This window comes from Lingula anatina, chromosome 3 (genome assembly GCF_051362555.1).
Source record: "Lingula anatina isolate TDL-2025a chromosome 3, LinAna3.0, whole genome shotgun sequence".
NCBI lineage: Eukaryota > Metazoa > Brachiopoda > Lingulata > Lingulida > Lingulidae > Lingula > Lingula anatina.
In genome coordinates, this window is record NC_141769.1 from 9,705,440 (window position 1) to 9,732,828 (window position 27,389).

The 27,389-nt window shown below is 33.6% G+C and overlaps 4 protein-coding genes across 4 annotated transcripts; 2 read left to right on the top strand and 2 right to left on the bottom strand.

Moving 5' to 3' along the window:
* The first annotated feature begins 97 nt into the window (after positions 1-97).
* On the top strand, positions 98-9,139 carry LOC106151826 (alpha-tubulin N-acetyltransferase 1). The gene is made up of 12 exons (XM_013525246.2): positions 98-297; positions 1,114-1,177; positions 1,552-1,643; positions 2,405-2,576; positions 3,240-3,390; positions 3,761-3,838; positions 4,232-4,341; positions 4,692-4,783; positions 5,434-5,550; positions 6,015-6,169; positions 6,686-6,836; positions 6,998-9,139. Exons 1-12 carry the CDS (start codon positions 206-208, stop codon positions 7,131-7,133), a joined length of 1,410 nt encoding a protein of 469 aa, XP_013380700.2. The 5' UTR covers positions 98-205; the 3' UTR covers positions 7,134-9,139.
* A 366-nt stretch (positions 9,140-9,505) lies between these two features.
* Positions 9,506-14,047, bottom strand: LOC106151827 (calcium channel flower). The gene is made up of 5 exons (XM_013525247.2): positions 13,809-14,047; positions 13,411-13,483; positions 11,799-11,924; positions 11,473-11,580; positions 9,506-11,164 (listed from the first exon to the last, which is right to left on the bottom strand). The coding sequence occupies exons 1-5, from the start codon at positions 13,912-13,914 to the stop codon at positions 11,053-11,055; spliced, it is 525 nt and encodes a 174-aa protein (XP_013380701.2). The 5' UTR covers positions 13,915-14,047; the 3' UTR covers positions 9,506-11,052.
* A 200-nt stretch (positions 14,048-14,247) lies between these two features.
* LOC106173556 (uncharacterized) lies at positions 14,248-22,678 on the top strand. The gene is made up of 11 exons (XM_013554723.2): positions 14,248-14,612; positions 16,868-17,081; positions 17,985-18,097; positions 18,391-18,424; positions 18,610-18,696; positions 18,804-18,883; positions 19,387-19,536; positions 19,832-20,012; positions 20,369-20,525; positions 20,824-20,915; positions 21,061-22,678. The coding sequence occupies exons 1-11, from the start codon at positions 14,407-14,409 to the stop codon at positions 21,133-21,135; spliced, it is 1,389 nt and encodes a 462-aa protein (XP_013410177.2). The 5' UTR covers positions 14,248-14,406; the 3' UTR covers positions 21,136-22,678.
* LOC106173557 (uncharacterized) lies at positions 22,432-27,359 on the bottom strand. The gene is made up of 9 exons (XM_013554724.2): positions 27,282-27,359; positions 26,488-26,598; positions 26,053-26,179; positions 25,739-25,904; positions 25,126-25,270; positions 24,543-24,668; positions 23,872-23,998; positions 23,359-23,524; positions 22,432-23,057 (listed from the first exon to the last, which is right to left on the bottom strand). Exons 2-9 carry the CDS (start codon positions 26,595-26,597, stop codon positions 22,939-22,941), a joined length of 1,086 nt encoding a protein of 361 aa, XP_013410178.2. The 5' UTR covers position 26,598; positions 27,282-27,359; the 3' UTR covers positions 22,432-22,938.
* Between the last annotated feature and the right edge of the window lie 30 nt (positions 27,360-27,389).

A 27,389-nucleotide genomic window follows, 5' to 3' on the forward strand; every position in this document is an offset into this window, starting at 1 on the left:
TACATGTATTAAAATTATTTAAAAAACCCAAATTAATAACATTTATTTTTTAAATAAGAAACTTAAGCCTTTTTGGCAATATAATTCTCCTCAGCGATTCAGTACGGAGCTGCAATCCGCAAGATGCTTTCAGAAATTAGGTCGGTTGTTTTCTCCTGGTAAATACGATGAGTCACTTTTGACACTTGGAAGATGGTAGACGAGAATGGAATTTCCATTCAACATCAATCAGCTGTTAGGAGATGAAATAACATTACTTCATGGCCGAATAAAACCTCACAATAAGATACGAGACAGGTAAACTTGAAACACGACAGATTGTTACCAAGCTGTTGAATTGAATTGTTACTTGATGTTTAGAAATTAGATAATTTACCACCATTGTATAATTATGTCTTTTCGTCCGTTGCATACTGCCATTGAGAATTTATTTAAATCAACATTTTACAGGCCAAATGTCATTATGATGAATTATTGATTACAGTGGTAAGAACCACTTCATTTGTTATACTTAATTGCTCTTTATGTTGCCTGACATGGACTTAATGTGCTACCTCTTGAAAAAATGTCAATATTTAGATAACTGCAAAAAGGCATACAGCCATCAAATTGGTTGTTAATAAACTATGGGCTCACAAATCTTATAATAACCTTTCACCTACTGTATATTCAGTGAATCACTGCTGAAAGTTGCAAATGCCCTTTTCACATTGTATTATGCTTATAATTATACTTCTATGTATATGTACTTACATATATCTGAAGTGCAGCATTGTGAGAGATTGACAATTAAAGGATCTGGCTACTATGAAAAAGAAACATCAAGTCTTAACCTTGGGAACTTGTGAAAGAGAGTTTAACTCTCCACTGCATAAATACATGCTTGACTAATCAAAATGTTGTGATACAGATACATCATTTTACTCTAAAATGTGAAAAAAAAAGGCTTGCCAAGGCAAGATTTTTCATGCTAGGATGCTATTGGGTGATTATTTGGACTGTCGAGTATCATAAGTCAAACCTTACCTCACAGTTGATAGGTGTGCCATGATGTTTTCTATTTATTGGGTCTGTATACTCAAATAGTGAATTAATTTATTTATATTTTTACAGCTACCACCAGTACAGGGATCAACTATGCAAAGTGATAGACAAACTTGGTATAGCTTCAGCAAAGGTAAGGCTGCATGACAGAAGACATTGAGTGATTTTAATTTCTTGAATACATGTAACATCAAAAAAAAAATCCACAATATTTTTATTACAAATTTTTTTACATTTACCTTTCAAAAAGCTTGTTATAACTTAAGTGCCTTATTATTATTAATCTTTTGCCTGTGCAGTAGATTGCAAACAAATCCTGAGCTCCAAATGTCTATTTTCGTTGATTAATTTTACAAAATAGGCCAAGAGAGTCAGGGTGGGTTGCATTGGCCACAATTTCTGCAGATTTCAAACACTTTGAGAATGTTATTGTGATAACATATTTAACATGTAGAATGCACATTTAGAATAATAACAGGTATTAATACATCAAATATTGTTTTTCAGGCGCAGGGCCTTCATGGTGCCATCACCTCATCAAGCAAGTTGGAATTCTCGGATCACAACCTTTATGTGATGAAGGATGCAGAGGGAACAGAGTAAGATTGGGTTCCCATGCCTAGATCCATCTGGATTGGTCTCTCTCCCTGGGGAGTCTCACTAAATTGCTATCAACTTAACCGGCTTAAATGTCTGTCAAGCCTACTGAATCAGCTAGGGTAAAGATAATTACCCCCTAACAGTTTTACTAGGTGTGACAGACATTTAAGCTGGTTAAATTGATAGCAATTTAGTAGACTCCCCAGGGAAATAGATCAATCCAAATATCTGTGGGAATGGTCCCTAAGTGTTAGAGGATATCCAGCATTGGGTTAACTGTTTTTAGAACAGGTTTGAATGGAATATAAAAATGCCAAGGTCTTAGGGGAAGCATATTGTATCCTTTTTTTGGTCCCTTTATTATTATTTGTTTTGCTTAATACATCCCTTGATTGTCATTTATATATCCCTTGTTTGCATTTTACTTTTCAATTGGTTATCCCTGCTCATCTTTTATTTATTTCTCATGTAAACCCTTGTTTTTATTTTGTTTATTTTAAGTAGCTTGTAACCTGTTATTATAAAGCAGAGCTGTCAGCATTAGTCACATACTGTAGGCCATATTGCCCTAATTAAATTTTAACATTTACTGTTATGTCTCAGTCTGACAATCATTATTTGGATGGGATGTCTTTCATCGTACAGTTCATTTTATTGGACACTGATAGCTGTTGCATATTAGAAATATGTGTCAGTTATTTAACTGCCTTCATTTTAAGATTCTGAAATGACTTTTAAATTGTTTTTCATCTTACTTTAGGGGCAAAGGAAGTGCAGTGGGATTCATCAAAGTAGGATATAAAAAGCTATTTGTTTATGATTCCCATCACAACCAACATGAGATGGCGCCACTTTGTGTGCTGGATTTTTATGTCCATGAGTCGCGGCAAAGGATGGGCTGTGGGAAGAAATTGTTTGAACATATGTTAAAGGTAGCTACAATTTGGCCAGTCAGTTTGTATTTTTCATTAGCAATTGACAAGAGACACACATCTGTAGCAGAACAAGTCGGGGGGTTTTATAAGGGATCATAAGTCCTTAAATGGACGAGCATATCAAAATAATGAAATCTTGTCTATCTAGGTGCATGTAGTAGCCATCAACTGATACTGATTACAATAAACTTATTGGTAACATGATTTTTATGGACATTACATGATGGCGCAATACACCACACCAGTCATCATTTTATAATATCTTTTGTTATGATTCTGTTTTTGAAAAAAGGAAAAAAAAAAAAACGATGTGATCATTGTAAAATTGAACCAGGGTCAGTAATTTTTGGAAAATTTGTTCATTCATTTCTGTATTCTACTTAAAGCCAGTACATTGTTAGATCTTGCTGTCCTGAAGGAACAGTGGGCTAAAAAAATCTCATTTTAAATTATAACCAAATGACTCATTTATTTTTATGAAATCATTGATGGACTTAATTGCATGCTTGGAAATTTTTTTAACCGAAGTCATTCTTTGTATATATTTAGCCAAATCCATGCCAGTAAAGCCAGATTGATGTAGACAATATGATTCTGCATAGATTGATCTAGATCCTGTAATTCCACTATATGTATGATGATATATTATTCTTCATTAAGGCTGAGCATATTAAGCCCCAGCATCTAGCCATTGACAGACCATCACACAAGTTCCAGTCATTCCTTCACAAACATTATAACATGAAAGCAGAAATTCCTCAGGTCAACAACTTTATGGTCTTTGAGGGCTTTTTCAGGGACAGACCTCCAGGTAAATAATGAAATTAATTGTAAAAAATCTTCATTGTGTGTGTTTTTCTATATTTTCAAATTGTTGTTACTATGTGAGGCCATTTCACTGTTTCGAAAGCTGATTTTTTAAATTGTTAAAACTGTCCTATGATTGTTGTTATAAATGTAATTGTATATTTCATATATGCCAGCTGTCTTATTTTAACTGAAGGACACAGTAACTGGTTGTCAAAGAATCCATTTGTCTTTGATTATCTGTCTTAGTTCCATTTCTTAAACAGTATTTAAGTAAAATGATAAAACTATTGAAGTTGCATTGGAGAGATTGTTGTGGTTGGCACTTTTTGGATAAAAATGAGTGTTCTCCAGATTTTTTTTTCTTGTTCTAGAACCTGAAAGGAAGAGAGATTTTCATGGCAGACCACCTTTACATCCATATAGCAGAAGTAGAAGTGGAAAAAACAGGGGTATGAGAGAAATATAATGTAGAAGAAAATGTTTTTAATGTTCTTTTTAACTGAGTTTTATAATTTGTAGATGCAGAACAACAAACAACACATATAATCTTAATACATGACATTGTGAAGAATACATGTAAGAGTTATAAAATTTAAAACAAGCACACATACAACTATGTTTGAGGTTCATCAACCATAATTGCTTGAAAATAAAAGAAGACGACCATGAGGCTTGCATCAACATTTTTGTCAAATCACCTGGGCATGTGCGAGCACCATGTTGGCCACAAGCTAATGCTTGGAAGAAAATGTTCAGCTTGTGTTAAATAATTATCATCTATGATCCAACTACAAAGCTAATGAATATTTTTGCTCAAGTCTTATATTGTCTTTTATCTCCAGGTCATTTGTACGAAGAACAGAGCTCACACTCCGCCCCTGCTGCAACCACCTCAGGGAGACAGTCATCACTTTCTAACAGCAATGTACCACTTACTCCATTAGAGAAAGAGGTATGGTAATTACTCAATAAGTTAAAACAATATTTATTTAACTCACCTCAAGGAGACAGTCGTCACTTTCTAATAGCAGTTTACCACTGACTCCATTAGAGAAAGAGGTACGGTTATAATTGTATAATTAAAAACACAGTGGATTCATAAATCACCCATGGCAGGGAGACAGTCATCACTTTTGAACAGCAATGTACCACTTACTCCATTAGTGAAAGAGGTCAGTAATTTCTCACTAATGTTAAAGAGCATGAATTATTAATCCCTCCCCCCCCTCAAAAATGTTTTGTAACTTTTAATTTTCCACAAATCTGATTGTATTTACCTTTCTGACCTATTTTCATGTGCAGAGAGATCTTTTGAAAGATATCTTGGTTCCTAGATCTGGTTCACGGGAGCAGTTAGCCCAGTATGGCAGCCAACCCAATCTTACCAGGAGCAAGTAGGTCATATTAATGTTTAAAAAAATTTTTGCAGTAATAATTATTAATAAGAGAGATTTAACTCCTTTTTTGCCCATTCCCTTTTTCATATGTATCTTGGTTTAGATTTGATTATCTTCCTTGTGTTAAGCTCTGATTAAGGTTCACACTGAAGTGAAAATAATTAGTTTACTAAATTATAAAGAAATATTTTGATATAGCCTTAACTACAAGAATTCAGCTGCTTATGATGATTGTGTATATCTACTCTGCCTCATAGTTTCTGTTGAATGTTGTAAATCCTTTATCTGCCTCATTTCTTAAAAAATACTTTTTTTTTGTTTGCTCAATGTGTTTTTCTTTCAATTGAGTGTTTTGAATTATTAATTGTATGCAAGTGTAAACCTATATTTACTTTTAAGAATCAGTAAAAAAGTGAAAATTGGGCATCTATTTATACACAAATAAATTACATATGTTGGGCTTCATTTATTTCCAAGAACTTGCACAATAATCATGATATAAAGAGATCAAACTTATACACTTTAGTATAAATTTTTTAAAGCTAGTTAAAAACAAACATAGATTCATGCGTGTGTATGTGTAAATTGTTCAAAACCCAATTTTAAACCCTTCCAAGCCTTTAGTTGTAATGTTGTTGTTGTTCCAGTTCTCTGACTTTAGAGCTGGATAATCTGTCTCTCAGTGCCACACATGCAATGGGTGCTCAGGCCAGTAGATATAGCAGGTACACTAATGATGGCACACCTACCAGAGAGGAGAGGAGGTAAATGTCTCTACCCAATACTAAAAGGCATATAATATGTAGCAAGGCTTTGTATAGCTAATAGAAAAAAATATGTCATCAAGGTGTCCTATCCAAAACTGTTGAGAATATTAAGATTTGTAGTTTAAGCTTGTAACCAAGCTGTTGATTTTTAAGTTTTATTGTACACTACAAAGATTTTTACACACAATGGGTGGCAGTGAGGAAAGGAGGTATGTGTATTTGTTGTCATTTCACACTGTAAACTGATTTGAGACCCATCTTTTGCTGTTGTTGTGCATAGAATCATGTTAGATAGTTTGTGAAAAGCATTGAAGAATTTTTCAGGTTGTCTTTGGGCACATTGATGATAAAATTGATAAATCTTTGCTATTTTTAAAAATCACTATGAAATTAAAAAATATGTTCAAGATTTATTTTGGGGCTGTTTTCAAATGAATTCTATTCATTTTTTACAACAAAAGAGCTACTCCTGTAAAGAATCAGCAGCAGACAATGTTACAACAAGGGCAAGGTCATGGCAGTGTGCCAGGATTAGGGTCTCTCACAGGTTTAGGTCAAGGTCCTGGGCCAGGTCAAAGTTCAGGAGCCAGAGTGACACCTGTAGAAAATGCTGGTGGTATGTTGAAATTGAATACTGCTTTGATGTCGCATAGTGAAATTCGCGAATCATGCTATTTTGCAAAATTTACACAACAAACAGCTATGTGGTAGTGAGATTTGGTGTTGCTCAGAAGTGTCAAATAACAGTTGGAAGGTGCATGTAGGACATTGATGATTTTTCAAAAGAAAAGAAAATGCAATCCTTTCAATAGAAAAACAGTAACGAGAAGCTGTTGCTTTCCAAAAATCTGATCATACATAACATAAAAATGATTTGTAGAAAGTTTGCTCTTACTTAAATGCTTTAAAGGCCTCTGCAAACTGGCAAAAGCAGTAGTTTTTATTTATGAAATATCAACAGTCGGTGGTTACTTGGTGATATGTTAGCATGAGCCGAGCTGTAAACACAGAATATGTGAACCAATTGATTACAGATGATCTGTAATCAAAGTATTAGTTAGACATTTTATTTAAATTTTTTAACAGGATGAAAATGGTTCTCATAATAGTAGCATTATTATATTTTTTACAGGTTCTTCCCCACCCTTGTTAAAAAGAGGTGGCCCAACTGGTGTTTCAGGTGCCCTTAATACACACCAGGACTACTTAAGCAGAGGTGGTCACTTAAAGCTGTCACCAGCGGCCACTGCACCTACACAGGTGGTTAGTCCAGCTGCTGGCAGGTAGGTTGACTTGACATGAAATTCAGGGTACTGAAGGTGAGGCTCCTGTATGTACTCTCAGACTCACTCAAACACACACACACATTGTTTAATTGTTGTCTGTGGGTTTTTTCAGTTGTTTCTCTCACTGCTGTCTGAATTGTGGAAATTTGTACTTACAGTGAAACGAACACTTCAACTCCACCTAGAGCAGCCAAACCTTTATCTATGGCAACAACATGGAATATTTTCGGTGTGCCACAAGCCAGTCAGAGTCCAGCAAGTGCCAAAAAATGGTCCCATACAAAGCTTTGGTAATTAATATAGAGAAGCATCCAGATTTTCAAGAGTAGTCCCGTTAAAAACAAGAGTAGTCCCATTAAAAACTATGGTATGCTGTGGAGACTAGTGATATGTATTTGCAAGAGGGTAACAAGCTCAGCTGTTGGAAGGTGAATGTAGGAGATTGATGATTTTCATGAAAGAAAAGAACACTTTAATCCTTTGGATACCAAAACAGTTACTGACACTTTCCAAAAAATCTTATCATTTACATCATAGAAGTGATTTTTAGAAAGTTGGCACTAATTAGCTTTAAAGGCTAACTCTGAGGAAAGGGAAATTTGTGAAAAAATGCTAGCATGCCAGAGTTAACAGCTGTGATGGAAAGCACAATTATGGATAATTTTGCCATAAACATTATTGTTGAAAAATACACCTAAATCCCTTAAAGCATCCTTATCATGTAGACTTAGCATTCATGAAAAAGAAACTTGTCTAAAATACAAAAAGAAAGTTTTTAAAAGTTAAAAAACAATGTTAAAACATACTATGACAAAACTATTTATTAAATGATAGCTAGGACACAAAAACTAGCAAGTGCGTAGATTCTTGGTAACAGCATTTTTTTTTTGCCTAGAAATATATCCAAGCATGTGGTTTGGTTCAGAAACAAGTTGTCAATCAATACCTCAGTAATACTACTTCCCTTGTTGCGATTGGCATATGACATTCCCAGTGAAAGTTGAAAAAAAAACTTTTTTCTAGACATAATTATGAATGGCTAAGTGCCTGTAAGGCATGTCAGTGTAGTCTCACAGTGTACAGTACCTACAGTGGTTGTTGTTTTTATATACCTGGTTGTATTGTAATTATGTAGTAAACTTAAGGGAGCATTCAGAACGAGCTGATCTGTGGACTAGCGGATCAATTATGGCCGACCCACTTGAAAGCTTGCCGCATAATCCCCTAATAGACACTGAATAGATTCCCCGTGGGGATTACGCAGCAAGCTTTCAAGTGGTTCAGCTATATTTGATCTGCAGATCTGTAGGTCCGCGGATCAACTTTGGTTGCGAATGCTGCTCAGTACAGTAACTGTAATCTCAGAGACTGTCAAGTATGGTTGGAACAGGGTGCTGTCAGTGGGTCTGAAAAGTAAGTAGTTGATGGACTAGGTCATTCATAAGCTAAAGGATAAAGTTGGAATGTAACCATGTTTTGATTATAGATACGTAAAAATCACTAAAGATTTACAGTAGGTTTTATTTCTGTAGATGTAGGTTTAATGGCTCTATTCTTGTGTCATGTTCAAATAGTGCCTTATTATTGTGAATTTATACCACAACTTCACAAGGTACACATTCAAACATTTGCGTCCATTTTTACTTGTCACTTACCCTTTTTAGGAACATAGTTTTTATTTTTAAATTTTTATTTATAATAGATATATTGAATTTGTTCATTTATGTTGTGATATTTGTATTGGGTCATTTGTAAGTTTGCATTTTTATGACATTTTATGACCACATAGGTAATGTAGGTTGCCAGAACTACAATTCAGTGGGGTATTTTTTTTTTAATAAAAAATGAATTATGTTACTGATACATAGTGTCTGTAGTCTTGCCAGCAATGTAGATTTCAAAATGTGTTGATACAAATTCTGTGGCAACAGAAATCTGCATGTAAAGAAGGGAGTTGATTGTCAGAAAATTGAGAATCTTTTTTTTTGTACTATTTTATTTTTACAGTTGGTTTAATTTAGCTCATTGAAGTTCTTGGCTATTGGGATTATGGAATATATTTTATTCTTTATTAAACAAATGTAACATAAAGTAAAAAAATGTTCTTATGTCATATCATAGAGGTAGGTGTAATTTCATACATGAGAAGAAAAGTGTACTACTCCCGTACAGAGGTGCAAGTTCCCAACCCTATAAGCATCTGTTAATTAAAATTACCACTTTCTGCATTTGTCATTTGCCTGGTTTCTATATGTCACATTTACATGTAATTGGCTTTTTATAAAATAATGTATTTGAAATATTGTTCCTATCATGTTTTTGATTATTAAGTTGTATAAGAATACAGAACTCTCAAAAAGAAAGGTACTGAAATTGGCGTAAAAGTTATAGTGTTTCATGTCAGAACAATAATGACTCCACCTTTTTTGATGGGGATATATAATTTCTGAATAATTCAATTTTGTTGCTACCACTCAACAGGAATGTTTTAACTTTGAGAATTTATGACTTGAAATAAAAAGCAGTATCTGTAAAATTCACGATTTCTCCCCACTGAAAAGATTGCGTCAATTTCATAATACCTTTTACTTTGAGTAGACTCACTTTCTTGAAAGAATATTTCACTTGCTAAATAAGGTTAATAAGATTTAATCAAAACAATAAAATTGCCCATAAAATTATATTTATTTTAATCCCAAATATTTGTACACTATACAATATGATTAACACATGAAACATCACTTAAAGGTACAAACAGCAATATCACATTGACTTTTGATGATAAGTGTCAATTAAAAAAAAAAAAAAAAATAGGCAGTACAATAATACCCTGAGATTCAGTTCCAATGTATGCCAGCTTCTTCTTTTTAACATCTCTGTATGACTAGCAGGCAAAAATAGAAAAATTCAAATATGAAGAAGCTGGTTTGCATTAGGTCTAAAACTCGCGGATATAAATCCAATAATTTCATTCATTCAATTACCCTTGAAGTACAGGTCATGACCCAGTTCCTAAATATTGAACAAATATTTTTTCATACCTCTTTTCAACTCGTCAACATCTTTCAACCTGTCTACACCTTTCAAGTTTCAACAGTAATACAAACTGACCATGAATGCTAATAAAATAAATAAGATAGCTAACATACATATATACATAATTGGCAATAAATAAATACTATATTTTACAAATGTAGTTTTAACTAGAACCACATGGATTGCCAAGAACCATGTAATCTTTTGTTTGCACATTAAAAAATAAGATGTCATATTCACAGCGCCAAGGCAATTGTAAAATCCTTTGCACCTTCTTACAATCCTATCCTTGTCAAAATATAAACAGAGCAACTGAGGACATTTCTACCCCAAATAATCCCTATGATCAATTCAAACAGCTGAACACATAAAAATGCTCCTGGGAATGTTATGAATTTCATAACGAACTATTTTTATTTTTAAAATATCACATAAAGCATTTGATCACCCTCTCACACCTGATGTACAATTAACTTTCTATAGTCCCTAGTATTGTGCTGTGTATCATACTTGTATAAAAGAAAAATACAAGGATCACACATGACTGCTACATCCATTTAGTGTCTAAATGATGCCCAATAAACGAACAAGTCAACTACTCATATAAGTAAATGTATATTCCATCTATTCATTTCATACCTCCATTTACACTACATTCAAAGCATTTACAATGTCCATATGGTTAAAGCAGCAGTGCTTGTGACTGTCACAAATCACAGGTGAGCAATTTCCTTAATGTAGCCACAATATTGAACTTCGTAATTTTAATTTGGTTTCCCACAATAGTATAATCCTCTGCATAAAGCACAACTTTCGGAACGAGCTGACATGTTTTCCTCCACTTTATTTTTTAAAGTGCTGCAATCCAACAGCTTTGTAACAGCCATTCCCCTCAGGTTTAACTTTATACCTGACAATTTAAAAGAAGACCTAGAAGTAGCCTCACATTACACATTCAAAATATATAAGATATGAAGCAACCAGGTCTACTGGTGCCAGTAAAGAGTTTAAGTTATACCTGATGTGAATTCACCTCCATTAAGACTAAGACTGTGCACTCTGTCACAGCTATATACACGGCCCCAAAGTACACCATCAATTCACGTTCCAAAAATAACTATGAGAAAAAGTCATGCTGTTTCTATGGCAAGTATGTGAGTCCAGTCATGTCAAGTCATCAAGAATTTTGTGGCTCAGTTGTCTGAAGACTGTCATTCTGAATTAACTGTGCCTGCATTTCGACATCTTTGGAGTTAATTGCCTGTGCCCTCATTGTCTCCCTGTCAGCCCTAAAACAAAATGCATGAAACAACCACATGAAAATTAATCTATGATTAATAAAACAGATCAAGATTTTTTTCAACACACAAAAAGGACATTAATTTTCCAAAGGGAGGACAAATACAGTCCCAGGAAGAGAGGCTCAATTCCCTTTTTTGTCAAATCCAATAAGTATGCAGTTTTACCCTTTTCTATTTATTCATTTTGGTACAAGTGCATCTTTTAAAATGACTATGACCAAACTGATACTGTAAAGAATTTCAAATTAATAATAAAAATAGATGTGATAATTACAAAACTGATTCTAGACACTCACTTTTTCCCCAAGGCCATCATCCCATAAACAGCAGCTGTGACAAATATCAGTCCACAGCCAAATATAGTGGTTATCTCAGCACACATCAGCACAGGAAATACTGACAACCTGGAGGGGAAAAACAAACCAACCACATATATTGATATTTTGATGTATTGATACATATGTAGATACTACTGAAGTCGGACATGTTGAAATCTCTTGAGGTAATGCATGATCGAGGGCCACAAATTCTGAATCAACATTTTTATGGATTACAAACAAAACAATCCTATTGAAAATACTAAATTCTTTCAGTTCAAGTAATTACTGTATCCTTTACTTACACTCCATATGATATAGCTTTCTGCCAGTGTGGCCTTGCATCTGTGAAATTACTACACTTTTGGGCAAACTCTATACACGGACAGCAGCAAGGAGCTTCTACTATCATTATGATAAATGATATAGTCCTATAATGGAATTTCAAAATTTAACAAGAAAGCATGCTGATGAATGATACCATACAAGAATTTTTTTTAATCAATATAGTAAAACTATTAATTAAACAGGTAGAAATATATACATTTATATGAAGGCATCTCAGAGTACCAAGCCAGTACAAACTTTACTTACTAGTACACATTCAAATACAAGCACAAGATAAAAAAAAATACCTGTCAACTTTTAAGTTTTTTTCTGTTTCTTTTAAGAAAAATATATCTATCAAAAGTGTTTCTGACAAGAACCGACAACAAAACAAATATATTTGAAAGAGAGTCAGACATCTTTGGTTATTAACATAATATTCTGGGTAGACAGATAGCACATCATTCTTATTTGCATTAAAGATGTTAGATGATTAAGCCACCCTTTAAAATAATGGTTAGCATTCTGTTACATATAAAATAATCTAGACTATACTTTTGGAAGATAATGAGGTCATAAAATTACTTCTTTGGTCGAAACAAAATTACTTATTTGGTCGAAACACCTCTATGGTAAAGCATCCTCAAAGAAAAGTCATTGGCAATAAATATCTCTTTTTCACATTGATAAAAATATAATTCCAAGCAGTAATATTCCATCCAAAGTTTAAAAGATAGAAACATACACTAGGGACATTACAACAACCTATTTGGAGGAGGAAAAAGGAGACCTTCAACAATAAAAAATCTCATTAAAAAAAGTCACTTTTTGCCATTTCATTTGCTAAGTGGCATGCAAACTACCCATTAATTTTTTTTTCACATATACTAGTAAATACGATGTTCAAAATGACTAGACAAGAAAATTATTTATCACCCAATTAACATAAATCTACCTCGCAAGACAGCCAGACTCATGACCTTGGTACAAGTTCACTACTATTTATCTTTTAGTAAATTCACAAAAGCAACATCCCTTCAGTCTCATGGTAAAAAGTGAATCTATTTACATGTATCTCTATCAAATATTCAGCCATAACACTGCTCAATGCATGAGCGATATACATATTACTAGATACCTGCCATATGTCTTAGTCACCAAGTGACACCATTCATTAATAGTATGTTATTCCTTCCTTAAATATCTGATGAAATTTTGACATTCTATAAAGGAGTAAAGAGCATATTGATTATTCCTGCTTTTATATAATTATGCAATCATGTACTACGGACATGTCAGATCCTTCTTTAATGTATCATTTGTGATGGGTCTATTTACATCATGTATGCATGATGTACCTGAATTTTTTCCATATGGGCACTCATGTTTTACACCACACTTTAGCCTACATTTTCTGGCAAAAATAGATGATGGAGCAATATCTCAACTTTTATCACTCATTTCAATCACATTTTATTAGTTTTAACTTCATAATTTCAGTTTAAAAACCCAATTTTTACTGCTCATGAACAAGAGCACCACATGATATGAAGCATATACAATGAATGGCATCACAGTGTAAATACTCACATAAGGGTGATGCCTGCTACTAAACACATTGGAGTAATTGTTATACATGCCACTGCTCCAAGAACAAAGGCAACTAAAAGAAAAAAAAACACAGCATATGTATAACAAAATGTGCATACTTTAGCCTGAAATATAGAACCTAAAAAAAAATCAAACAGGTATACAATGCAACAATGTACAGATACTGGGTAAGTACTGTACAGTACTAAATGATGACTGAAAATAAAGACAAGTCATAATGATAAACCATTATATATTAAGAGACACTGTTTTATATTTAAATTTCATAAGCATTTTAATTATTAGTAAGAACAAGTGAACGTAAAACAGCCTTCTCTGTCAACAAAATGTCAATGACGGCAAATGTCATAAATGCAATCATTGAATCAGTCACTCACTTGACGATCCCACGGTCCCGAATGCTTTGGCAGCTATTTTGTACCATTTGGGCAAGTCATTATCTTGAGGTGGCGGAGGCGCTCCAACACTTTCATTCTGTCCCATTTTAAGTTAATATATTAATGTTTTAAAGAAAACACAGAACCTATATGTTTGACTGGAAAAAATACCGTCTTCTGTTTTCTGCTTTCGTGGGCAATCTCGTTCTCACCTAAACTAACAGGAAGTCGAGTAACATTTTGTTTATCATGAAAACGTGGAATGTTTTATTTTTTACATTCACACCGTTAATGATATAGAATTGGATGATTGAAAATTAATATTTTAAAATTTTCTAATGAGTGTTAGTTTAAAAAGTAGTGTATCAAATACCCGAATTTGGTCATAAATACCGTTCCGCTATGCGGTGTAAATAGAAAATCATATAGTTAGTTTTATCCTAGTTGACCGATTTAAACTGAGTGAACACGTGAACATTTAATGACCCGAAGTGAGTCTGCAAAAACCTTTGTATAAATTGTGGACCACAAATTACTTTCGGTCCATGTTCCTGTTAACGTCTGTTCACGTTGGTGTGTGAAGCACTAATACTGTGAAATGTTGGGGAGAACACTGAAAATTCTTCGTGCGGCCGAGGCTCATCTGGTGCAAATGCATCAGTTTGGAAACGTCAAAAAACTTTCCACGAAAGTTTCCGAGCAGTTAAATCAGCTTGCCTTCTTTGACGATGAATCCCAAGCATCAGGACAAGTTGCTCAAAGTTTCAAAGGGATGGATCCAGATTTTCCTTGTGCTACTAAAAAGTGAGCAAATTTTAAAGATCTGCCATTTATTGCTCTTTACGACTCTAAAATCCAAGTTTATAACTCCCGCTTGATTTTACTTCACTACAATGCTTCTTTTGTTTTATAGTTATACTTAGTACAATGTAACATGATTACATAATTATATAAAAGCAGGAATATGCTCATTAGTCCTTTATAGGATGTCAAAATTGCATCAGATATTTTAAGGAAACGTCTTCCTTATCACACCTGGATCTACATACGAACGGGTAAGAAAATTTTTGGATAAGTTTCAAATGGGCAAAGGAAGTAATGATTGGATTTTAGTGATGATCTATTAATTAATTTATTAATCAATGATTACATTTTCAGGACAGGTCACAAATGGGCAAGTTTCATGAAATTTTCAGGTTAGGTCAGAAATGGACAATTAAGGGAAGAATTGGTTAGATTTTGATGATGATCACTCAATTTATTATTGTCTTGGCAGTGCTTTTCTTATATGAGAATGTTATATGGGCTGAAATAGTCAGCTTAATTGGATTACACACCTTGGTATTGATAAGAATACAGAAATGCTGGTGATTATGGAAGTACGTTGAAAACAAGAGGAGGTGTGTCATTCAGTTAAGCTGATTGCACTTAGCAGAGTCCCTGCAGAGTTGGAGCTATCTACGAAGAGCTACTTGTATGGCATCTATGGGAATGGGGTCTTACGGACCGTTCATATGAAAAATCTAAAAATCTGAATACCCCATGGCGTAATTACTGGCAGCGCAAGCCAGTTATTTCCAAAGGTGTAATTATTTCTCGGCTGCGCTCGGAGGAGATTCTGACACTTTGACGAATGCGCAGTAGTATTTCTAAGCTGTGGAGTTCATCAGTTTAGTTGTGATGACTCAAGCATACAGACACGTAATATGGCTAATGGTAGTGCTTGTTGTTGCACAAAATCGACAAACACATTTTTCAAAGCAACTGGGACCGCAATTTACTTTCTAACTTCTTACTGCGCATGCGTCAAGGTATGAGAATCTCCTCCGAGTGCAGCCAAGAATTAATTACAGCTTTGGAAGTAACTCTCTCGCTCTGCTAGTTAATTACGCAGCGGGGTATTCAGGGCACATACCGTGATCACTAGATACCGCCAAATGGATTTTTAGATTTTTAGAAAATAGATTTTTCATATGAACGCTCCCTTAGACTCTGGTGTCCCAAAGTGTCAGCAGCTAGGGTGAAAGGTTTGAATTGACACAGAGTGCAGCATTATAACATTCACAAACACTGCTGGTGACTGTTTCATTCAAGTGCGAAAAGGTAAACGACCTCATTTTGGGCACATCTAAAGGTCTTTTAAGTTTGGTGTTTACTTTATACCTACTAGTCATAAAAATGATTATTTAGCAAAACTTTAAGAACCAAGAAAAGGTGCGCTGTTTTGCACTTCTTGCTGCACCATGGATATCTGTTTTAAATTCATCCATGATTATGCAGTGCAAAAGAAGTAGCTTTTTTTTGAGCCATCAGTATGCTTTACAGACAAGAAAAACGTGTTTAAATTTTTTGCCACCTGAGTTTTTTATCTCATGACTAATATAGTACTACGCGATTACATCTGAACATGTGAATAGTACAGCTGCATGACCTTTGTATCTTCACCAATATTTGTGTTAATGACAAGCAACTTTATGAATGACAGAAAAGATTAAAGAAGGTTTTGCCACATGACCCTTACTTAAATAAGGTACACTTGAAACTGTTACCTTTTAGCACCTTTTGAACTGTTTTTTTTTTTTAAGTGGTATAATGAAACCAATTTGAAATAAGGTTTTTAAACAGATTCTATTGAAAACAATGATTGCAAGCTGAGCATGTTTCAGACATCACAAGCAACATTACCATGTGCATTTGTAAGTTTCCAAAGACAGTTTGACACAAAACGTACTTTGTTGGAAATTTCATGGATGGTGACATTACTAATAATCAATGATAATTGACTACAGAATATATAAAAAACTTTCACTATGCAATTTTTTTCAAATATGTGAGGTGAAAAGTAATGGGTTGAATGATATTTTAAAAATATAATCAAGAAAGTAAAATTTTACTCCAAGGCATATTGAAGAAGATCAGTTCAAGGAACAGACTATAAATAAAGTACAAAGTCTGTGAATTGATTGTAGTTATACGCATGTAAATGGTATTACATTAAATGATCCCAATTTGTCTTTTCAGATAATTTTTAAGATTAACTAAATTTTCATTAATTTCAGCCCCTCAGCTGGTCCAGAGCCCGAGTATGACAATGTGGTCTCAGGTTTCAAACTTTACCACCATCAAGAGCCATTCTATTTCAAGTATAATGATGCTGTGTTACCAGAGCTGGAAATTGCCTACGAAACATGGGGAGAACTCAATGAAAGTAGAGACAATGCTGTCGTAGTACATGCTGGGCTGTCAGCTAGTTCTCATGCAAAAAGTCACAAGGTACTTTGTTAGGTGTTTTGTAGCAGGAATTCTAAGGTTTCAACAAAAACAGTTTCAATTCTTTGTACTGTTACTTATTTGATCATGCTAGTGACCCATCAGTTACTGTTGGAAGTTTTTGTGATGAGACCTTGTAATAACATTGTTCAGAAGTAAAATTAGAATGTCTAACAGTCCAAATAAACTCACAAGATATAACAGAAGAAGTTTTGCTTGGAATATTGAAATAATAAATTTAAAAGGCATTGGCAGATTGTATAAATGTTGTATTTGTTTAAATTGACTTGAGTAAAAAGTAAGTGGCATTTGTTGTTCGCATGCAACCTTTGTGGGACTTTTCTCAGTGTAAGTATATGTATGTATTTTGGGCAGTTAATATACATATAGTACATAAGGATATTAGAAAATCGTGAAAGCCCAGTCTGTTTTCAGTGTGATAGGTCATCTGGCTTTATTTCTGGCTTTATTTCAGTCAGGGCAAAATAATCAATTCAGATGTAGTTTAATCATACATAGTTTACAGACGTGCCAAAATAGAGCAACTATTTCAGTGTGTTATAAAAAGCATGCTTGTTTATAATAATTTTATAATGCCATGACTTGAAAACATCTCAACTACATGTTTGTACAATGAGTCCATTTGCCCCTTATTTCCCTTGTTGTTGTGTTTGTGTTTATATGTTATGCTTATAAATTCCTATAACTATGAAATTTTAGACAAGCACAAGCTGCTTATCAAGTTTAATACCAGTTTATTTGCCTGAGGTGCTCTACTTACAGGTCATGTCAACTAAGGTAATCCCCTATAGTCGTAGGTTGATATTGATACACTAATATCAACAATAGTTCTATAATTCCAGATAACAGGAAATGTTCTTGTGTAGTATCTGGCCCTTATTTCAGGACAATCCGAAGCCTGGTTGGTGGGAGAAATTTGTTGGACCTGGCTGTGCCATTGATACCAATAAGTTCTTTGTTATCTGCACTAACACTTTAGGGGGATGTTATGGAACCAGGTAACAAGCTAATGTGCTGCTGTCAAATAAATTAGTTCAGCATGGTGATGGGTGCTTAAGTGGAATGATGCAATACTTACCATGATATTAAAATACAGCATGTTGTAACTCGAGACATTTTGACTAATGAAGAAACTACAGTGAGAATCTTCATATAAATATGCCTGATATTCATACATATATGTAAATCTGAAGCTTTTTAACATGCAGATTATTATCAAAACACTGTCTAATTAACCTTTGCATCACAAGTGAAGAAACTTCCTGTATATCTTTTATTAATTTTTTTCCAGTGGACCCTCATCTATTAATCCTGTCACTGGTAAGGTAAGAAAAATTCCTGTAAAATAACTAATTTCTGTTTTTCTTCATCATTGTGGTTTCATTCTTCCTTAGTTGTTTAATCTCAGAAAATTTGTAGAAAATTAGTAAAGATCAAAGTATAGGTATAAAAAGACACTAATATATTTTTAGAATATAAGAAGTAAACAATATTATAATATAATTTTCAGCGGTATGCTACAACTTTCCCAGTTGTCTGTGTAGATGATATGGTACAAGTACAGTGGCTACTGTTGAATCACCTTGGAATCACAAAGGTAAGGAAAGAGAGAGAAAGAGGAGAATGTTAAGATCATACTATTGGTTTAGGTGAACTAAATTGCATGTTGTATAAGTCAGTTCACTCATGGATGTTTTTTTCCAGTTGCATGCCTCTGTTGGATCTTCCTTAGGTGGGATGTGTAGTCTTACAGCTGCTGTACAGCAACCAGAAAGAGTAGGGAGGTGAGAAATGACTTAATACATCAGTTATGCTTAGTGGTCATCCTGGGTCATCCAATTTTATCATAATTTTTACAAGTCTACAGTAGACTTTTCCCAGACCCCCCCTCCCATCCCCTTCAGAGGGTACAATGCTAAAAATGATGACCTTTGAGAGCAATTTAGATCCTCATTTTTGTTATATTTCAAAAATGTACTAGGGGCATTAACCCCATCCCCTCCAGCCTGCGGTTTGTGTACTGTGAAAATAGTGATTAAAATAGATGACCCCTTAGACACATTCGGTCAAACCAGGTGAAGCATTTCAACAAAAACAACTTTGTAACAAAACATGTTAGCTTGACTGTCTCAAAATGTGTACTAGTAGACAAAAACTATAAAGGTATCATTAATAACATTTGGCTTTTTTTTGTTTGTGATATGTAAAAAATCAATAAATGTTAAGCATAAAAAAAAGGTGATGGAGGAAATGTATTAAATGTTTTTTTTTTTTTTTTTTTTTTCAGGTTGATCTCAATATCGTCTTGTGGGCAGTCCCATGCCTCTTCCATAGCTCTGCGCTACCTTCAGAGGAAAACGATCATGACAGACCCAGATTGGAATAAGGGCTTCTATTATGAAGGCAAATATCCTAGAACAGGAATGAAGATGGCAAGGTGCTTAAATTTGTCATGAATAAAACATAATTTTGGCCCATGCTTTAGTCCATGACTACTGTTGAGTACACCAATTAAAGTAAAGGAAACGTGTCATCAGTCAGATAACAAAAAGAATAGCGTTGTGGTGGATAACTGGGAAAGTGCAATTTTAGATGGTATCTCGCAGGATATTGATATAAGATCCAAGTTTCCAAATATCTAATAAAAGGGTTATTGACTTTAGCTTTGGGTTAACATGTTGTTTGGAGACCTCATGCAAAGTCAAGAATTGAATGATACCTTTTCTCCCTAGGGAGATTGCCACCTTGGGATACCGTAGTGGACCAGAATGGGGCAAGAGATTTGGGAGGAAGATGCTGAACCCAGGGAAGCCAAGCCTTTGCCCAACGTTCCTCATAGAGAGTTACCTGGACTACCAAGGGGAGAGCTTCTGTACAAAGTATGATCCTAACTCTTTGCTGTACATTTCAAAGGTTGGTGAAATGTTTTGTTTTTTTTTTTTCTGTTCTTTTAAGATGAGTTTTTATAAGTTCATTTACAGAGCTTTACCAGATTATAACGGAGGGAAGCAATCATTGACAGTCCACTATCTCAAGATATCCAGATATTATAATTAACCTCCCTTTCATAGGTAAAATGCAATTTATGACATTGCTACGTGTTGTTATCAATGTATTCATTGTGGAATTTTGAATCTCACAGGAAGAGTTGTTATCCTTTTAAACTGTTGCTCACTAGGTGGAAAGTGGTATCTGATGTTTTTGTATAATGAGTCTATAGTATACATATGTTTGTGTGGTACAGAATGTTATATGTATTTGTTTTGCAGGCTATGGACCTGTTTGATGTGGGTGAAGATTATGGAGGCAATGTCCAAACAGCCCTGTCCAGGATTGAATGTCCAGTCATGGTCATTGGTGTGAAAACGGACATTCTGTTTCCAATCTGGCAGCAGAGGGAGCTAGCATGCAATTTGAAGGAAGCTGGTATGTTTTATAAACAGAAAACTGTTGTGAAAAATGTTATACATTTAAATTAACTTTGTATCAAAAAGAAAAGTGCAAAGTCAAAAAAAAAAAAAAAAAATGATATAGGTTTGTTCAAAGCCAAAAAATAACTAATAATTGTCTTTTTGTACATGATCAGAATAAATACTAGCATTATAGCATATCATATTAATTAAATAAATTCAATTAATGTCATTTTCAAACTGATGAGAAATTTATTTAAGAGGCAAAGTGTACAATTTTAAACATGCTACTTGTCATATTTTATATCTATTAGGCAACAACGCTGTGACCTTTTATGAATTAGATTCCATTTATGGTCATGACACATTCCTTCTTGATCTGAATGGTGTTGGGTCTGCAGTAAAGGTAACAACAATATATGAATTTTGTAGCATGAATCATTGCTAAATAATCATCTTATATATTTTAAGGTTAATATGGTGTAAATTTTCCTCATGGAATACTGCCTCAATTCAAGTGCATGTAACTGAACTAATTTCATTTTTATCAGGGATTTCTTGAGACAGAATTAGCAGAAAAGGGAAGAGCTCGACCACAGAAAGATTTGGATAACGCAGTGCAGTGACTTAAAATTGGACTAGCACATTCGTATCTGTTTACAACAAAAGCGAAAAGTGAACATGGATTTCCAGAATTCTAACAGCTTTCTCCCCCAACCACAACTGTCACAACAGTGGCAAATAGGGGCTTGATATCCAGACAGCCATGAACGCAAATGGCAGCATGGCTACCAGACACAAGTGCGTGCAGCATACAAGGTTTATGGACTTTAATGAGAGGGCAACTAATTCATTACCATAGACTTAGTGTACCAATGACATTACAAAAGCCTGTAGGTAGGCAGAAAACATCTTTAACAATAACTATGCAAACAAGCTAAACTATGATAAGGGGCCTATTGTTTAGTGTTACTGGTGCTAGGAATATTGAATGGAGATGGGAATTTTTAAACATAAATTTACATTGTATTTTCACATGAGAAGTAATATTTTGTAATAATTTTTCAATTGAGTGGTAAAGCTTTAAGGCAGGTTTGCCTATTTTTTCATTTATTTTTGTGGATCCTTTGTATGAAAGGTCATCATATTGCACCCTTTTTGGCAAGTACAGATTTTAAAGCTTCTGTAATGAAAAAACCTAAGAATTATTTATTCTCAAATAATACCAATTTCTCAATGTGGAAGGTCAAAAGTGCCAAGTCCATCAGTGTACATTTTTCATCACATTTATGCATCTTTGTTCTCGCAAAAAACATCTTGAAAATCATTGTCTTAATATATAAATGAGTTGTAAACTCTTTTACAACTATTGACATTTCATAATTTTTTCTTTCTGCGGAAAAAAATAAGTGCAGTATAATGAATTTCATAAAATGGATCATTTTGTGTGGGATTTTTTCCCTCTAAAGATGCCCAATTCATTTTCTTTGAATATTATTTACTTATATCAGAAAGGCAAGTTCCATCATTTTCAAAAAGTAAATTAAAGTACAATGTAGACATATTAAACTACACTTTACGTTACCCTATTGTAAAATCAGTGGTCTCAACGGTAAATTAAAAAAAAAAATGAAAATACATTTTTTAAAAAAACATTCCATTATGCCCCTTTAAAGCACACTTAGTAAAATGTTTTAATAAATCTACTATTTATTGACAAATTGCATGATAGTTGCAAAATTTTTTTTTTTTCAATGTTATGAGACATTTGTATAATTTAAACTTTTCAAATAATGTATTTATTTATAAATGTTCATAGGTCATGTTTATATAAATATATTTATTACATTTATCATCCATTCAGAAGTTAATCACTCACAAGTTTGTGAATAAGTAGGTATATTATTATCAGTGTTTGTTAAAAATATTTATTTTGCAGTTTCTTTATCACTGCACAGTATTGATTATAGCAATAAATGCAAATAATTATTATGCATATTCAGCTTTTGGTCCAACATGAATGTATTTAAAGCTGAGTTACACATTGCAATGTTCTATATCATGTAACTTGTTTATATTTTCATATAAACACCTGGAGCAAAGAATATCTTGCTGTACTGAGACCCAAACTTCCAGGTTTTCAATTGCAATAAAAATGTTCAATAAACACATTTTGTGTAGTGTTATTGCCAAAACCAACCAAATAGCTATGAGTTTTTGCCTTGAAATCATTCTTTTTTTCTTTAATGAAATACAATAATCTTGTATTTTAATGCATGTGTTTCAATTTCAAAAATCATGATAATTAAAATAAATATTCATTAATTTTCAAAAATAGAAAAAAAAACGACAATTAATTACTTGTATTTATTAAAGTTTATTTTATAAACTTGTATGCTGAACGTAAACCCTCAAATGTCAATGCAGCATTAATTTTTCATCCAGTTTGCTGTGGCCATTTTCCTGACAATGTCTCCATGCTGGGGATATTTTTGTAGTAAGTCCAAACCTTTCTCCTCACTAGTGCTCCAGTCGCCCAGTTCAAAAGCTGAAAAATGGATTAAGAAATTTAATATGTTAAGTAATAATCTACCAGGGTCACAAATTGATTTTTCACTTCATATTCACAAATATGTCTCTGGCTAATTCATGACACTTTTCTCTGCAGTAAGCTAAGTTCTTTAACCTGTAGCCCTGGTAGAGGATACCTTTAGGTAGACTTTTACTTAATTACGCTGTCATCGCTTTTAAACGAACTGAAATATCAAATATGTGAAGTAAAAGGGTAAGCTTTTAACTATACAAAATGACCATGTTCCTGGGCCTTTTAAAACATTAAAGAGGATCACCTGGAGCTAGAACTGCCCCAAAGAAAACAGCTTCCGATGTGTCCATCAGTTCAAAGGCGTACCATGTCCCATGGTGGACCAGCACCTGGTAGTGAGCCTCACTGTGGGACAGAGTGTCGCCAAAAATCTTGCTGGAATAATTTCCATCTTCATCAAGGAAGTGAAACTGGAATTAAAGAAGACATCTATGTGTGTTAATGTTTAGACACTTATTTACTATGAGATATTTAGTTGATGCCTTTTTTCTTACAGAAATGTGCACGCACAAACAGACACACACACACTCAGTGACATGCTAACATCCACACCTAAACATATATAGAAATATAGATAAAGAATATCATATTTATTCCCATCTCATATATACTCAATCTCTTTCAAAATATAAATAATGTTGCTCATTTATGAAGTGTGTGTTACTTTGCCTTCAATTTTTTATATACACTAATCTTGTGTTGAGAAGAAAATAAACATGCAATTGGTGGCAATTTCTTCTGATTATGTTAATATTACCTTTATAGCACCTCCTCCATGATAAATGAGCAGTTCATCAGACTTGTGGATATGCCATGCCAGGCCATTTTTGCCCGCTTTTAGAACCATATAAATAGAAGAGCCTGCTTGACGCTTGCCTTCATGACTGCAAAAATAAGATAAAAATTGACTTCACGTTGTTGAATCATTAATCTGAAAGGACACAATCTTTTTTATTGAAAAGTTGTCTAATGTGTGTTTTATTTTGAAAGCTATCTCATATTTTTCATTATTTTAAAAACAGTTCTATAATCATTTTGTCTGTAGACATGTAAATGAATAAATCAAGATAAAAGTTTTAAAATCATAGTACATGTGCCATATTCTTCATTTCTGATGTATGTATTCATATTTTTTTGTTTATCTTTTATTAATATAAAATAAATAAATCCCTTCCTTTGGAAAATTAAAATAAACTAAAAAAAAGCACTTAAAGAATACACACTTTCCCAAGGACAGCTCAATTCTCATTACTAATTGATTTATTTATGGATCACCACTGAAATTTGGTTATAAGTTACCCCATTTCCAACTTATCCTGAAAATGTCATCAAAGAGATGGACACAGAAACAAAAACATATAATAACCTCCAAACATGGAGGTTACAACTGCAAACCAATGGTAATTTGTAACCCTGTGTTATCTGTACCTTCCATTTGTGACTGTCACAGAGTGCTCTGTTCTCCACACTTCACTAAAGAATCCACCTCGACACACAGGGTGCGGAGCCAGCTGTAACTTTGATGCGATCAGTTCCATCATCTCTGTATCAAACCTAGATGAAATATTAATGAACAAAGATCAATGAATTGTTTTTTTTTTATCACAGAGGATTTAGGGAAAACAGTTACTTGTCAATGATCAATTCAAGTTTTTTTTTAATATTTCTGCAACAAGTTGGAAGATACTTAATGAGGAAAATTTCACCTTGATTTCTTAATACATAATATATAAATTGTCCTTTGGTTTAATTTACTATGCAATATCCTAATTCTTTTTCTAATTCATCAAAAGATATAATTCACACCAGAAATAGTATGAATTTCTGGACACTTAAAACAAAATTAAGAAACTATCTTTAATAAATAATTATATATAATGACCCTTTAAAATTCCTATACTACTTATGCCCACTGCTAGGGGAGACAAAAAGCCATTGTTTGACAAAATTTATATATTTCAGAAAATGAAATCAGAAGAAGAATTCAATTTTTTCAATTGAATTTCCTCACTTTTCTGGTCGGACCAGAACACTGTTCATAAAATCTGAAGAAGCCCTGTTAGTAGTGGCTAAAGCCTCAATAATGTCTTTATGCTGGGGGAACAATGGCACCAGTCCTCCCTCTGGTGGTGCTGACCAATCTTTGAACTCGAAACCTGCAGAACAAGAAAAAATATTTTTAAATAACAAGAATAACTAGAAAAGCACAGACCTCTGCAAGATCAGTTTAATTATAAATTAATTGACTAATGGACACCTGTCAAAATCTACTTGATTCCAAGTTAGACCATTTACCAAACAAAGCTACTCAGTGAATTTAGAGTAAAACAAAAATACAGTTTTGAAGTTATGGGGTGAACATCAACAAAATTGTGAAAAAAAAAAAAATTACTGTAAATGTAAACTTATCATGCTGATTTTCGAATGCAACCTGCCCCTTTACCAAACAATTAAAGCCACTCAGTCAACCTTAAGTAAAACAAAAATATGGTTTGGCAGTTATGGGGCTAACAACATGTGTCAGACAGCGACAGAGACAACATGGACAACATGGGTCAAGAAAAGACCAATCAGCATTTATAGTGTCTGTATATAAAAACTTGCCTGTTATAAAATTTACTAACCTGGTGCCACTACTTCACTATAGAAGGCATATTGCAGTTTGTCAGTCAGTTCATAAGCAAACCAAGAACCATGTGGAATAACAACTTGAAAATCTGCTTCTTCATTTGTCAAGGTGTTGCCTAGCAACTTACTTTGGTATTTGCCATCTGGGAGTATAAGGTGGATCTAAATATTACAAAACAGAAAAAGCTATTTTATCTTTTCAAACAATCGTTTTTATTTTGTGATAGGAAATAAACTACACCCTGGAGATGATTAAATTAAGCAGTCTAAAATGCTATTGCAAACAGTTTGAAATCATTGAAAAATTTACCTTTAAAGGAACACCATGGTGAAAGAAAAGAACTTCATCTGACTTTAATTTATGCCATGTCATCTTTTCCTCTCCACTCAACAGAAGGTATATAGAGGTTCCCGCCCTTCTGGTTTCATCACCAAATCTTCAGAAGAAAAGAAAACAGTATCAAGGAGCTTATCAATTGTTTGACATTTAGTTGAGAAGTACATGTGGTATAAAGAGATTCTTGATTATATATACATAGAACTATAGTATATCACAGATGAAACCGTGTTGCATCCTCATCAGAAAGGCTTTATATGATCCATCAGTGACAAGCAAAATTATCCATAATGAAAATGCAATTATTTGTAAAATTAAACGTATACATAAGTAAGAGAATTTTTTTCAAGAAAAATTCACTTCAGATAGGATATACCTTTAAAAATATTAATTTTAGTATGCACTTACTCTCCAGTGTCCACTTTGACCATATGTTCTGTAAACCAGGTACATTTAATCATTCCAGTGACTGAGTGAGGCTCAAAGCCCATACTTGTGGCAAACGTTGACAAGTTCATTCTAAAAATGAAGTAAACAACTGAAAACAATTAATTCTTCATTGTCAAGAATAACCTTGTGTCATAAAGGGTGTTACATATTTTTTCAAGTAAGACAGAAATATAGATATATATAATAATAATTTGATAAAATAATTTGTTTGTTATAATTCAGAAGTGGGTGCACATTCTGTAGTTTACATATATAATAATTTTCATGCTTAGGGATTATTTGTTAGGCAACATCTCTTTGGTTTTAAGATCCCCTTGTTTGCTGCATGCATGATGTATGAATATTTGGCCACTGATGTCCAATGTTTGCCTAAAATAAATGTGCATGTGTGTACAGGTAATATTTGTACAGTGTAGCTGCACCAGAATGTACTCTTTTCCTCACAACCATAGTTACAAATTAATTTAGCCACCACCCTCAACTTCAGGAGTTTTGTGTAGAAATAAGTCTATCAGCATTGGGCCTTTTGATTTTTTCCCTGCCATATGTAAAATTAAAAAAAAAAGTGCGTTTGCTACAGCAATTAAATTAAGTCTTTGAGGGCTTGCTTTGCAACATTGTTACATGTACAGGAACATTGCACAAAATTGTTTGATATACAGACGTTCACAATGTTCTTTAGAAAATGCTTTTAATGAATAAGCTAATAAATATGAACTGTCTTCTTTAACCGCAAGTAAAAGAAGATGGACCTTTCAGTGCCGCTCCGTGTCCTGAGGTTACCCACATGTGGACTGTTTACACGTTATCCCATTCTAGGTCACCTATTTTAACGGGCTGTTTTTTTTATTGGTTTTTGA

Excerpts from the sequence above, each read along its gene's own strand:
- LOC106151827 (XM_013525247.2), bottom strand. The coding sequence starts at position 13,914 with ATGGGACAGAATGAAAGTGTTGGAGCGCCTCCGCCACCTCAAGATAAT. Across the intron at positions 13,484-13,808 it reads CGGGACCGTGGGATCGTCAA|TTGCCTTTGTTCTTGGAGCA; the intron begins GTGAGTGACTGA and ends TTTTTCTTTTAG. Across the intron at positions 11,581-11,798 it reads AAAGCTATATCATATGGAGT|GTTGTCAGTATTTCCTGTGC; the intron begins GTAAGTAAAGGA and ends TTTCCCCTCCAG.
- LOC106151826 (XM_013525246.2), top strand. The coding sequence starts at position 206 with ATGGAATTTCCATTCAACATCAATCAGCTGTTAGGAGATGAAATAACA. Across the intron at positions 4,784-5,433 it reads CCCAATCTTACCAGGAGCAA|TTCTCTGACTTTAGAGCTGG; the intron begins GTAGGTCATATT and ends TTGTTGTTCCAG. Across the intron at positions 6,170-6,685 it reads ACCTGTAGAAAATGCTGGTG|GTTCTTCCCCACCCTTGTTA; the intron begins GTATGTTGAAAT and ends TATTTTTTACAG.
- LOC106173556 (XM_013554723.2), top strand. The coding sequence starts at position 14,407 with ATGTTGGGGAGAACACTGAAAATTCTTCGTGCGGCCGAGGCTCATCTG. Across the intron at positions 18,425-18,609 it reads TTAATCCTGTCACTGGTAAG|CGGTATGCTACAACTTTCCC; the intron begins GTAAGAAAAATT and ends TATAATTTTCAG. Across the intron at positions 20,013-20,368 it reads CTTTGCTGTACATTTCAAAG|GCTATGGACCTGTTTGATGT; the intron begins GTTGGTGAAATG and ends TTTGTTTTGCAG.
- LOC106173557 (XM_013554724.2), bottom strand. The coding sequence starts at position 26,597 with ATGAACTTGTCAACGTTTGCCACAAGTATGGGCTTTGAGCCTCACTCA. Across the intron at positions 26,180-26,487 it reads GTCAAAGTGGACACTGGAGA|ATTTGGTGATGAAACCAGAA; the intron begins GTAAGTGCATAC and ends TTTCTTCTGAAG. Across the intron at positions 24,669-25,125 it reads GTTCTGGTCCGACCAGAAAA|GTTTGATACAGAGATGATGG; the intron begins GTGAGGAAATTC and ends TATTTCATCTAG.